The sequence below is a fragment of the Oncorhynchus nerka genome, unplaced genomic scaffold (assembly GCF_034236695.1).
Source record: "Oncorhynchus nerka isolate Pitt River unplaced genomic scaffold, Oner_Uvic_2.0 unplaced_scaffold_1327, whole genome shotgun sequence".
NCBI classification, from domain to species: Eukaryota; Metazoa; Chordata; class Actinopteri; order Salmoniformes; family Salmonidae; genus Oncorhynchus; species Oncorhynchus nerka.
In genome coordinates, this window is record NW_027040018.1 from 50,001 (window position 1) to 63,116 (window position 13,116).

The 13,116-nt window shown below is 48.0% G+C and overlaps 1 protein-coding gene across 1 annotated transcript in view; it reads left to right on the forward strand.

The window, feature by feature from the left end:
* The window catches only part of LOC115124130 (albumin 2), a 14,637-nt gene extending 1,521 nt beyond the window's left edge, over window positions 1–13,116 (forward strand). The window contains exons 2-14 of the mRNA XM_065015709.1: window positions 755–887; window positions 1,389–1,511; window positions 1,657–1,745; window positions 4,330–4,462; window positions 4,649–4,746; window positions 4,856–4,985; window positions 5,598–5,818; window positions 6,016–6,148; window positions 6,927–7,030; window positions 7,952–8,093; window positions 12,297–12,520; window positions 12,656–12,788; window positions 13,003–13,116. Of these exons, the coding sequence (XP_064871781.1) occupies window positions 755–887; window positions 1,389–1,511; window positions 1,657–1,745; window positions 4,330–4,462; window positions 4,649–4,746; window positions 4,856–4,985; window positions 5,598–5,818; window positions 6,016–6,148; window positions 6,927–7,030; window positions 7,952–8,093; window positions 12,297–12,520; window positions 12,656–12,788; window positions 13,003–13,047 (1,708 nt within the window). The 3' untranslated portion in view covers window positions 13,048–13,116. The remainder of the gene's footprint in view (window positions 1–754; window positions 888–1,388; window positions 1,512–1,656; window positions 1,746–4,329; window positions 4,463–4,648; window positions 4,747–4,855; window positions 4,986–5,597; window positions 5,819–6,015; window positions 6,149–6,926; window positions 7,031–7,951; window positions 8,094–12,296; window positions 12,521–12,655; window positions 12,789–13,002) is intronic.

The window sequence follows — 13,116 nt, forward strand, 5'->3', positions numbered from 1 at the left end:
TGGTGTACATATCCCCGGGAAAAGTTGAGTGATCTTTGCAACTATTAACTTTGATCAAAAACAGCAAAATATATACAATCTTGAAACTGTGGAAACAGCCATCCGTTTACGAGAAGATTACCCTGATAAATTCTCTAGTCATATCGCAGTTTACATATTTATTAATGGACTTACTGACTCCAAGGGAATCATTTGTTAAATAATGCGAGAAAATAATATTTCCCTTTATTTGGAATGGCAAACCAGATCAAATTAAATGAGCATATTTACATAACGAACATCAGTTTGAAGGGTTAAAACTATTCAATATTAAGGCATTAACCTCTCTTAAAGCCTCCATTGTACCCCAGAAAATTCTAAATCCAAATTGGTTTTCTAGCAAGCTCCTGAGAGAGGACCGTCCTATGTTTAAGAGCTCTTTGCTTTTTTGCTGATTAAAACCTTAGCTGTAAGTAGCAGTAGACGTATTGTTGTCCGGGACGGTAGGGTAGGGAGAACAAGTATAACAATTGTTTTATTTATTTAACTAGGCAAGTCAGTTAAGAACAAATTCTTATTTACAATGACAGAAAGGTGGGTTAACTGCCTTGTTCAGGGGCAGAACGAAAGATTTGTCAGCTCGGGGATTCGATCCAGCAACCTTTCGGTTACTGGCCCAATGCTCTAACCACAAATAACAATGAGTTCAGACAGTAAACTGCACTGTGTATGTTTTGGTTTAATGCATCATCTGACTGACTGTTTGTGCGTGTAGGATCCTTGTAGGGCTGGCTCAGAATCTTCCCGATAGTACGTTGGGTGACTTGGTGCCTCTCATCGCGGAGGCCTTAGCCATGGGCGTCAAATGCTGCTCAGACACTCCTCCAGAGGACTGCGACAGAGATGTGGTGAGAGACACCTATCATTTCATCATCTTTATCACACCTCATCATCCGTATCATACCCCATCATCCTGATCACACCTCATCTTCCTTATCACATCTCATCATCCTTATCACACCTCATCATCCTGATCACACCTCATCTTCCTTATCACATCTCATCATCCTTATCACACCTCATCATCCTTATCACACCTCATCATCCTTATCACACCTCATCATCCTTATCACACCTCATCATCCTTATCACACCTCATCATCCTTATCACACCTCATCATCCTTATCACACCTCATCATCCTTATCACACAACTTTACATTTAACATTTGGCCAGCCTGGCCAGGGGTAGGTAGGGGCCAGAGGTATGGGTAGGTATGGAATTGGGCATTAGTGACGAATGTTTCCAACTGTTTCAGTTGAAACTGTTCTGATATAATAGCACTCTCTGCTGGCTAAACGGTGTACTCCTATTTGTGTGTGTGTATGTGTGTGTGTGTGCGTGCGCAGGCGGACCTGTTCCAGAGCGCGGTGTGTTCCTCTGAGACCCTGGTGGAGAAGAACCATCTGAAGATGTGCTGTGAGAAGACTGCCGCTGAGAGGACACACTGCTTCCTGGACCACAAGGCCAAGGTAGAATGGACCACCCCTCCCTCTGGGCCAGGTTTCCTATCTAGGTTTCTTCTTTCTGCTTGCTCTTTGGGGTGTAGACCGGGTTACTGGAAGTCAAAAAGTCTTTCTGGATACATTGATTGATTGACTGGTTGATTGATTGTAGATTCCTCGGGACCTGTCCCTCAAAGCTGAGCTGCCCGCTGCAGACCAGTGTGACGACTTCAAGAAGGACCACAAGGCTTTTGTTGGGAGGTAAGTGTCCACACTCGACTTGAGACCACACCATCGACTAGAGACCACACCATCGATTAGAGACCATCGACTTGAGACCACACCATCGACTTGAGACCACACCATCGACTAGAGACCACACAATCGACTAGAGACCATCGACTTGAGACCACACCATCGACTAGAGACCACACCATCGATTAGAGACCATCGACTTGAGACCACACCATCGACTAGAGACCACACCATCGATTAGAGACCATCGACTTGAGACTACACCATCGATTAGAGACCATCGACTAGAGACCACACCATCGATTAGAGACCACACCATCGATTAGAGACCATCGACTTGAGACCACACCATCGATTAGAGACCACACCATCGATTAGAGACCATCGACTTGAGACCACACCATCGACTAGAGACCACACCATCGACTAGAGACCATCGACTTGAGACCACACCATCGACTAGAGACCACACCATCGATTAGAGACCATCGACTTGAGACCACACCATCGACTAGAGACCACACCATTGATTAGAGACCATCGACTTGAGACCACACCATCGATTAGAGACCATCGACTAGAGACCACACCATCGATTAGAGACCACACCATCGATTAGAGACCATCGACTTGAGACCACACCATCGATTAGAGACCACACCATCGATTAGAGACCATCGACTTGAGACTACACCATCGACTAGAGACCACACCATCGACTTGAGACCACACCATGGACTAGCGACTACACCATCGACTAGAGACCACACTATCGACTAGAGACCACACCATCGACTAGAGACAACACCATCGATTAGAGACCATCGACTAGAGACCACACCATCGACTAGAGACTACACCATCGACTAGAGACCACACTATCGACTAGAGACTACACTATCGACTAGAGACCACACCATCGACTAGAGACTACACCATCGACTAGAGACCACACTATCGACTTGAGACCACACCATCGACTAGAGACCACACCGTCGACCAGAGACCACACTATCCACTAGAGACCACACCATCGACTAGAGACCACACCATCAACTAGAGACCAGACCATCGATTAGAGATTATCGACAAGAGACCACACCATCGACTAGAGACCACACTATCGACTAGAGACCACACTATCGACTAGAGACCACACCATCGACTAGAGACTACACCATCGACTAGAGACCACACTATCGACTTGAGACCACACCATCGACTAGAGACCACACCGTCGACCAGAGACCACACTATCCACTAGAGACCAGACCATCGATTAGAGACCATCGACAAGAGACCACATCATCGACTAGAGACCACACTATCGACAAGAGACCACACCATCGACTAGAGACCACACCATCGACTAGAGACCACACCATCGACTAGAGACCAGACTAGAGACCCCACCATCGACTAGAGACCACACTATCGACTAGAGACCACACCATCGACTAGAGACTACACCATCGACTAGAGACCACACTATCGACTTGAGACCACACCATCGACTAGAGACCACACCGTCGACCAGAGACCACACTATCCACTAGAGACCACACCATCGACTAGAGACCACACCATCAACTAGAGACCAGACCATCGATTAGAGATTATCGACAAGAGACCACACCATCGACTAGAGACCACACTATCGACAAGAGACCACACCATCGACTAGAGACCACACTATCGACTAGAGACCACACTATCGACTAGAGACCACACCATCGACTAGAGACTACACCATCGACTAGAGACCACACTATCGACTTGAGACCACACCATCGACTAGAGACCACACCGTCGACCAGAGACCACACTATCCACTAGAGACCAGACCATCGATTAGAGACCATCGACAAGAGACCACAACATCGACTAGAGACCACACTATCGACAAGAGACCACACCATCGACTAGAGACCACACTATTCACTAGAGACCACACCATCAACTAGAGACCACACCATCGACTAGAGACCAGACTAGAGACCCCACCATCGACTAGAGACCACACCATCGACTAGAGACCACACCATCGACTAGAGACCACACTATCGACTAGACCACACCATCGACTAGTGACCACACCATCGACTAGAGACTACACTATCGACTAGAGACCACACCATCGACTAGAGACCATACCATCGACTAGAGACCACACCATCGACTAGAGACCACACCATCGACTAGAGACCACACTATCGACTAGACCACACCATCGACTAGAGACCACCGTATCGACTAGAGACTACACTATCGACTAGAGACCACACCATCGACTAGAGACCACACCATCGACTAGAGACCATACCATCGACTAGAGACCACACCATTGACTAGAGACCACACCATCGACTTGAGACCATCGACCAGAGACCACACCATCGACTAGAGACCACACCATTGACTCGAGACCATCGACTAGAGACCATACCATCGACTAGAGACCACACCATCGACTAGAGACCACACCATCGACTAGAGACCATCGACTTGAGACCACACCAGCTAAAATACTGTGTTAGGCCGCTGAGCAGTATGGAGTGTTTTTCTGGAATTTACTGTGTGTGTGTTTCAGGTTCATCTTCAAGTTCTCCAAGAGTAACACGATGCTACAACCACATGTGATCCTGGCTATCGCCAAAGCTTATGGAGAGGTTCTGACTAGCTGTTGTGGAGAGGCTGAGGCCCAGACTTGCTTCGACACCAAGGTCAGGAGGCGTCAGATCGCACCCTATTTTCTATACAGTACTCTACTTTTGACTAGAACCCTATGAGAGAATAGGGTGCCATTTTGTATGCAGTCTCTCTCTCAATTCATTTCAATAATATTTATTGGCATGGACAGATAAAGCACCTATATAGCCAACGTAAACATCTCTCTCTCTCTTTTCCAGAAAGCTACTTTCCAACGTGCCGTCGGGAATCGCGTGACTGAACTCAAGGCCCTGTGCATCATCCACAAGAAATATGGAGACCGCGTTGTCAAGGCCAAGTAGGACACGTCAATCTAAAATTCTATGGTTCTAATTGGCTGAGAGCCAGGTGAGCCCGCCCTTGAGCCAGTCCCATTGGTTGACGCGTGTGTCTGTCTGTTCTAACAGGAAGCTGATCCAGTACAGTCAGAAGATGCCTCAGGCCTCTTTCCAGGAGATGGGAGGCATGGTAGACAAGATCGTAGCGACTGTTGCCCCCTGCTGCAGCGGAGACATGGTCACATGCATGAAGGAGAGGGTAAACTATGTCTTCTCTCTATTCCTCTCTTTTTATTGGTGGATTTCTCTTTTAGTTCCTCCTCTCTTTTAAAACTCTTTCATTTCCTCTGTTTACCTTTTAATCTTTCACTCTCTGTCTCTAAACTCTCAACCTCTCACTCTCTTACCTCTTAGCCTCTCAGTCTCTCACCTCTTAGCCTCTCACCTCTTAGCCTCTCAGTCTCTCACCTCTTAGCCTCTCAGTCTCTCACCTCTTAGCCTCTCAGTCTCTCACCTCTTAGCCTCTCAGTCTCTCACCTCTTAGCCTCTCAGTCTCTCACCTCTTAGCCTCTCAGTCTCTCACCTCTTAGCCTCTCAGTCTCTCACCTCTTAGCCTCTCAGTCTCTTACCTCTTAGCCTCTCAGTCTCTCACCTCTTAGCCTCTCACCTCTTAGCCTCTCAGTCTCTTACCTCTTAGCCTCTCAGTCTCTCACCTCTTAGCCTCTCAGTCTCTCACCTCTCACTCTCACCTCTCACTCTCAGCCTCTCACCTCTCACTCTCAGCCTCACATTGGATGTGTGTGTGTGTCTGCATATACATGTATTTGTGTCCCTGACTCTTCCTGCCTGTGTGTGTATCCCCCCCAAACAGAAGACCCTGGTGGATGAGGTGTGTGCTGATAAGAGTGTGTTGTCTCGCGCGGCCGGTCTGTCTGCCTGCTGTAAGAAGGATGCAGTACACAGAGGGTCCTGTGTTGAGGCCATGAAGCCAGACTCTAAGCCAGACGGTCTGTCTGAGCACTACGACGTTCACGCTGACATAGCAGCAGTCTGCCAGACCTTTACCAAGACCCCAGATGCAGCCATGGGGAAGTATGTATTCACACACACACGCGCACATACACACACACACACAGACACACACACACACACACATCTGGAAAAGCTGCCTATACACACAATTCTGACTTTGTATGGGGTGTTGCTATTGGCTAAACGACTGTGTACAGTCTGTCCTGATTGGCTGTCTGACTACTGACTCTCTGTATATGGTCTGTCCTGATCGGCAGGTTGGTGTATGAGATCTCAGTGCGTCACCCTGAGTCGTCTCAGCAGGTGATTCTGAGGTTCGCCAAGGAGGCTGAGCAGGCCTTGCTCCAGTGCTGTGACAAGGAGGACCATGCAGAGTGTGTCAAAACCGCTGTATGTATTAACCATGTGTGGTTTCCATACTAACCCCAACCCAAGACCAATTCCCTTTGGGGACAACAAAGATTTCCATACTAACCCCAACCCAAGACCAATTCCCTTTGGGGACAACAAAGATGTCCATACTAACCCCAACCCAAGACCAATTCCCTTTGGGGACAACAAAAATGTCCATACTAACCCCAACCTAAGACCAATTCCCTTTGGGGACAACAAAGTTGACCATGTCTTGTCTTCTCTTATCAGAAGACCTGGCTAGTTACAGTATATATCAGTCTGTGATGTGTAACCTAGCTAGTTACCGTATATATCAGTCTGTGATGTGTAACCTAGCTAGTTACACTATATATCAGTCTGTGATGTGTAACCTAGCTAGTTACACTATATATCAGTCTGTGATGTGTAACCTAGCTAGTTACACTATATATCAGTCTGTGATGTGTAACCTAGCCTAGTTACACTATATATCAGTCTGTGATGTGTAACCTAGCTAGTTACAGTATATATCAGTCTGTGATGTGTAACCTAGCTAGTTACACTATATATCAGTCTGTGATGTGTAACCTAGCCTAGTTACACTATATATCAGTCTGTGATGTGTAACCTTGCCTTGACCTGAATACTTGCATTAGCTCCCCTGAGCTAATAGCTGATGGTTGTTGGCATTAACACAGCAGGCTAGCACTGAATTCCTAGTATTTTTAGACCATAATAATGGCATCTGCCCTGTTATGTGGCATCATGCCAACTGTATGAATGGTTCTGTCCCCAGCTGGCAGGAAGTGATATTGATAAGAAGATCACTGATGAGAATGACCACTACAAGAAGATGTGTGCTGTTGAGACTGGCATGAACAATAACGCCTTTGAGAAGAGGTGAGGGGTCACGCTTTAACACAGAGATATTAACGGTCAGAGGAGATGAGATTCATGTGGTATGAGATATTAAACATCACATTTAGGCCTAACAACTTATGGGTGAATTGATAGTTACTTTATGGCTTACTAATCATTTATGAATGGTTTATTTTTAATACATTACTACTTAATGACTGATTAACAATCAACTCATGCTCCTCTTCCTCCTCCTCCACCACATCCTACTCCTCCTCTACCACCTCCTCCTCCTCCCACTCCACCTCCTACTCCTCCTCTACCACCTCCACCTCCTCCTCCTCTACCACCTCCTCCTCCTCTACCACCTCCTCCCACTCCACCTCCTACTCCTTCTCTACCACCTCCACCTACTCCTCCTCCTCTACCACTTCCTCCTCTAACACCTCCTCCTCCACCACTTCCACATCCTACTCCTCCTCTACCACCTCCTCCTCCACCACATCCTACTCCCTCCTCCCACTCCACCTCCTACTCCTCCTCTACCATCTCCACCTCCTACTCCTCCTCCTCTACCACCTCCTACTCCTCCCACTCCACCTCCTACTCCTCCTCTACCACCTCCACCTCCTCCTCTACCACTTCATCCTCTACCACCTCCTCCTCCTCCTCCCACTCCACCTCCTACTCCTCCTCTACCATCTCCACCTCCTACTCCTCCTCCTCTACCACCTCCTACTCCTCCTCCTCCCACTCCACCTCCTACTCCTCCTCTACCACCTCCTCCTCCTCTACCACTTCCTCCACCTCCACATCCTCCTCCTCCTCTACCACCTCCTCCATCTCCTCCACCTACTCCATCTCCTCTTCCTCCTCCACCACCTCCTCCACCTACTCCATCTCCTCCTCCTCTACCACCTCCTCCACCTCCTCCTCTACCACCTCCTCCACCTCCTCCTTCAGTATGATGGTGCACTACACCAGGATAATGCCCCAGGCCTCCTTCGACCAGCTCCACATGGTGTCAGAGAGGGTGCATGATGTCCTCCATGACTGCTGCAAGGACGAGCCAGGCCACTTCATCCTGCCTTGTGCAGAGGAGAAGGTCTGACACACACACACACACACACACACATCCTCCCTACCTTTCCCTTCACTACCCCCTCCTTCCACTACCCCCTCCCTTCACTACCCCTCCTTCCACTACCCCCTCCTTCCACTACCCCCTCCCTTCACTACCCCCTCCTTCCACTACCCCCTCCTTCCACTACATCCTCCCTACCCCCCTCCCTCCACTACCCCCTCCTTCCACTACACCCTCTTTCCCTCCACTACCCCCTCCCTCCACTACCCCCTCCTTCCCCTACCCCCTCCCTTCACTACCCCCTCCCTCCACTACCCCCTCCCTCCACTACCCCTCCCTCCACTACCCCCTCCTTCCACTACACCCTCTTTTCCTCCACTACCCCCTCCCTCCACTACCCCCTCCCCACCTTCCCTCCAATACCCCCTCCCTCCACTACCCCCTCCTTCCACTACCCCCTCCCTCCACTACACCCCTTTTCCTCCACTACCCCCTCCCTCCACTACATCCTCCCTACCTTTCCCTCCACTACCCCCTCCCTCCACTACATCCTCCCTACCTTTCCCTCCACTACCCCCTCCCTCCACGTCTCTCTAGATATGTCACATCCTCTCATATTAAATCACTCTGCTCTTCCCAGTGTTGACCCCTCCCCTTTCTGTTTCTGTCACCACAGCTGACCAACACCATGTACTCTACTGTACTCTGCTGTACTCTACTCTACTCTCCTGTACTCTACTGTACTCTACTCTACTGCACTGTACTGTAATCTACTGTAATCTACTGTACTCTACTGTACTGTAATCTACTGTACTCTACTCTACTCTATTGTACTGTACTGTAATCTACTGTACTGTACTGTAATCTACTGTACTCTACTCTCCTGTACTCTACTCTAATCTACTGTACTCTACTGTACTGTAATCTACTGTAATCTACTGTACTCTACTCTACTGTACTCTACTGTACTGTAATCTACTGTACTGTAATCTACTGTAATCTACTCTACTGTACTGTGCTCTACTGTCCTCTACTGTACTGTGCTCTTCTCTATTCTACTGTACTGTGCTCTTCTCTACTCTACTGTACTGTGCTCTTCTCTACTCTACTGTACTGTGCTCTTCTCTACTGTGCTCTGCTCTACTCTGCATTACCCATGTGTCCCCGTACTGTGCTCTTCTCTACTCTACTGTACTGTCCTCTACTCTACTCTGCATTAGCCATGTGTCCTCTACTCTACTCTGCATTACCCATGTGTCCTCTACTCTACTCTGCATTAGCCATGTGTCCTCTACTCTACTCTGCATTAGCCATGTGTCCTCTCCTCTACTCTGCATTACCCATGTGTCCTCTACTCTATTCTGCATTACCCATGTGTCCTCTTCTCTACTCTACTGTACTGTCCTCTACTCTACTCTGCATTACCCATGTGTCCTCTACTCTACTCTGCATTATCCATGTGTCCTCTGCTCTACTCTGCATTACCCATGTGTCCTCTACTCTACTCTGCATTACCCATGTGTCCTCTGCTCTACTCTGCATTAGCCATGTGTCCTCTACTCTACATTACCCATGTGTCCTCTACTCTATTCTGCATTACCCATGTGTCCTCTGCTCTACTCTGCATTAGCCATGTGTCCTCTACTCTATTCTGCATTACCCATGTGTCCTCTGCATTACCCATGTGTCCTCTCCTCTACTCTGCATTACCCATGTGTCCTCTACTCTATTGTGCATTACCCATGTGTCCTCTGCTCTACTCTGCATTAGTCATGTGTCCTCTCCTCTACTCTGCATTACCCATGTGTCCTCTTCTCTACTCTACTGTACTGTCCTCTACTCTACTCTGCATTACCCATGTGTCCTCTACTCTACTCTGCATTACCCATGTGTCATCTGCTCTACTCTGCATTACCCATGTGTCCTCTGCTCTACTCTGCATTACCCATGTGTCCTCTACTCTACCCTGCATTACCCATGTGTCCTCTACTCTACTCTGCATTAGCCATGTGTCCTCTCCTCTACTCTGCATTACCCATGTGTCCTCTACTCTATTCTGCATTACCCATGTGTCCTCTGCTCTACTCTGCATTAGCCATGTGTCCTCTCCTCTACTCTGCATTACCCATGTGTCCTCTACTCTATTCTGCATTACCCATGTGTCCTCTGCTCTACTCTGCATTAGCCATGTGTCCTCTACTCTAATCTGCATTACCCATGTGTCCTCTGCTCTACCCTGCATTACCCATGTGTCCTCTTCTCTACTGTACTGTCCTCTACTCTATGCTGCATTACCCATGTGTCCTCTGCTCTACTCTGCATTACCCATGTGTCCTCTTCTCTACTGTACTGTCCTCTGCTCTACTCTGCATTACCCATGTGTCCTCTACTCTACTCTGCATTACCCATGTGTCCTCTGCTCTACTCTGCATTAGCCATGTGTCCTCTACTCTACATTACCCATGTGTCCTCTACTCTATTCTGCATTACCCATGTGTCCTCTGCTCTACTCTGCATTAGCCATGTGTCCTCTACTCTATTCTGCATTACCCATGTGTCCTCTGCATTACCCATGTGTCCTCTACTCTACTCTGCATTAGCCATGTGTCCTCTCCTCTACTCTGCATTACCCATGTGTCCTCTACTCTATTGTGCATTACCCATGTGTCCTCTGCTCTACTCTGCATTAGTCATGTGTCCTCTCCTCTACTCTGCATTACCCATGTGTCCTCTACTCTATGCTGCATTACCCATGTGTCCTCTGCTCTACTCTGCATTACCCATGTGTCCTCTTCTCTACTCTACTGTACTGTCCTCTACTCTACTCTGCATTACCCATGTGTCCTCTACTCTACTCTGCATTACCCATGTGTCATCTGCTCTACTCTGCATTACCCATGTGTCCTCTGCTCTACTCTGCATTACCCATGTGTCCTCTACTCTACCCTGCATTACCCATGTGTCCTCTACTCTACTCTGCATTAGCCATGTGTCCTCTCCTCTACTCTGCATTACCCATGTGTCCTCTACTCTATTCTGCATTACCCATGTGTCCTCTGCTCTACTCTGCATTAGCCATGTGTCCTCTCCTCTACTCTGCATTACCCATGTGTCCTCTACTCTATTCTGTATTACCCATGTGTCCTCTGCTCTACTCTGCATTAGCCATGTGTCCTCTACTCTAACCTGCATTACCCATGTGTCCTCTGCTCTACCCTGCATTACCCATGTGTCCTCTACTCTACTCTGCATTAGCCATGTGTCCTCTCCTCTACTCTGCATTACCCATGTGTCCTCTACTCTATTCTGCATTACCCATGTGTCCTCTGCTCTACTCTGCATTAGCCATGTGTCCTCTCCTCTACTCTGCATTACCCATGTGTCCTCTACTCTATTCTGCATTACCCATGTGTCCTCTGCTCTACTCTGCATTAGCCATGTGTCCTCTACTCTAATCTGCATTACCCATGTGTCCTCTGCTCTACTCTGCATTAGCCATGTGTCCTCTACTCTAATCTGCATTACCCATGTGTCCTCTGCTCTACTCTGCATTACCCATGTGTCCTCTTCTCTACTGTACTGTCCTCTACTCTATGCTGCATTACCCATGTGTCCTCTGCTCTACTCTGCATTACCCATGTGTCCTCTTCTCTACTGTACTGTCCTCTGCTCTACTCTGCATTACCCATGTGTCCTCTACTCTACTCTGCATTACCCATGTGTCCTCTGCTCTACTCTGCATTACCCATGTGTCCTCTTCTCTACTCTACTGTACTGTCCTCTACTCTACTCTGCATTACCCATGTGTCCTCTACTCTACTCTGCATTACCCATGTGTCCTCTACTCTGCTCTGCATTACCCATGTGTCCTCTACTCTACCCTGCATTACCCATGTGTCCTCTACTCTACTCTGCATTACCCATGTGTCCTCTGCTCTACTCTGCATTACCCATGTGTCCTCTGCTCTACTCTGCATTACCCATGTGTCCTCTACTCTACTCTGCATTACCCATGTGTCCTCTCCTCTACTCTGCATTACCCATGTGTCCTTTACTCTACTCTGCATTACCCATGCGTCCTCTACTCTACTCTGCATGACCCATGTGCCCTCTACTCTACTCTGCATTACCCATGTGTCCTCTACTCTGCATTACCCATGTGTCCTCTACTCTGCATTACCCGTGTGTCCTCTACTCTGCATTACCCATGTGTCCTCTCCACAGCTGACCGACGCCATCGACGCCACATGTGAGGACTACGACCCCTCCACCATTAACCCCCGCATCGCCCACTGCTGCAACCAGTCCTACTCCATGAGGAGACCCTGTATCCTGAACATCCAGCCTGACACAGAGTTCACACCTCCTGAGCTGGATGCCAGCAACTTCCACATGGGCCCCGAGCTCTGCACCAAGGACAGCAAGGAGCTGCTGCTCTCTGGGAAGAAGTGAGATATATTACCAACGCACTGTGAATAAACACGTGGACACAAATTAAACACACGTAGGCATGAAACTAACACACACATACACACACTCCAACAACAACAAAAATGAATGTGTGTGTGTGTGTGTCTCCTCAGACTACTGTATGGTGTGGTCAGACATAAGACCACCATCACTGAGGAGCAGCTGAAGTCCATCTCTACTAAATATCACAGTATGAAGGAGAAGTGTTGTGCTGCTGAGGACCAAGCAGCATGCTTCACTGATGAGGTAAACACTCACCGCTCCACACTGTTCAAACCCTTTCATCCTTATTGAGGAAAACATCACTCAAAACACCATATTACCTACCTTAAGACTGTTTGTGTGACTGTTTCTGTTCGAGAGGTGGTACAGAACAGTAAAGAGAGAACATATTGTTTCATTGAGAGGTGGTACAGAACAGTAAAGAGAGAACAACTAATCACCTTGTTTTCTCCTACAGGCACCCAAGCTGGTTTCTGAGAGTGCAGAGCTGGTCAAGGTTTAAGATAGAATTGTGATGATTTTAATTTCAAAAGATGAACTGATGATAAAAATAAATAAAAAATGAAGGTTC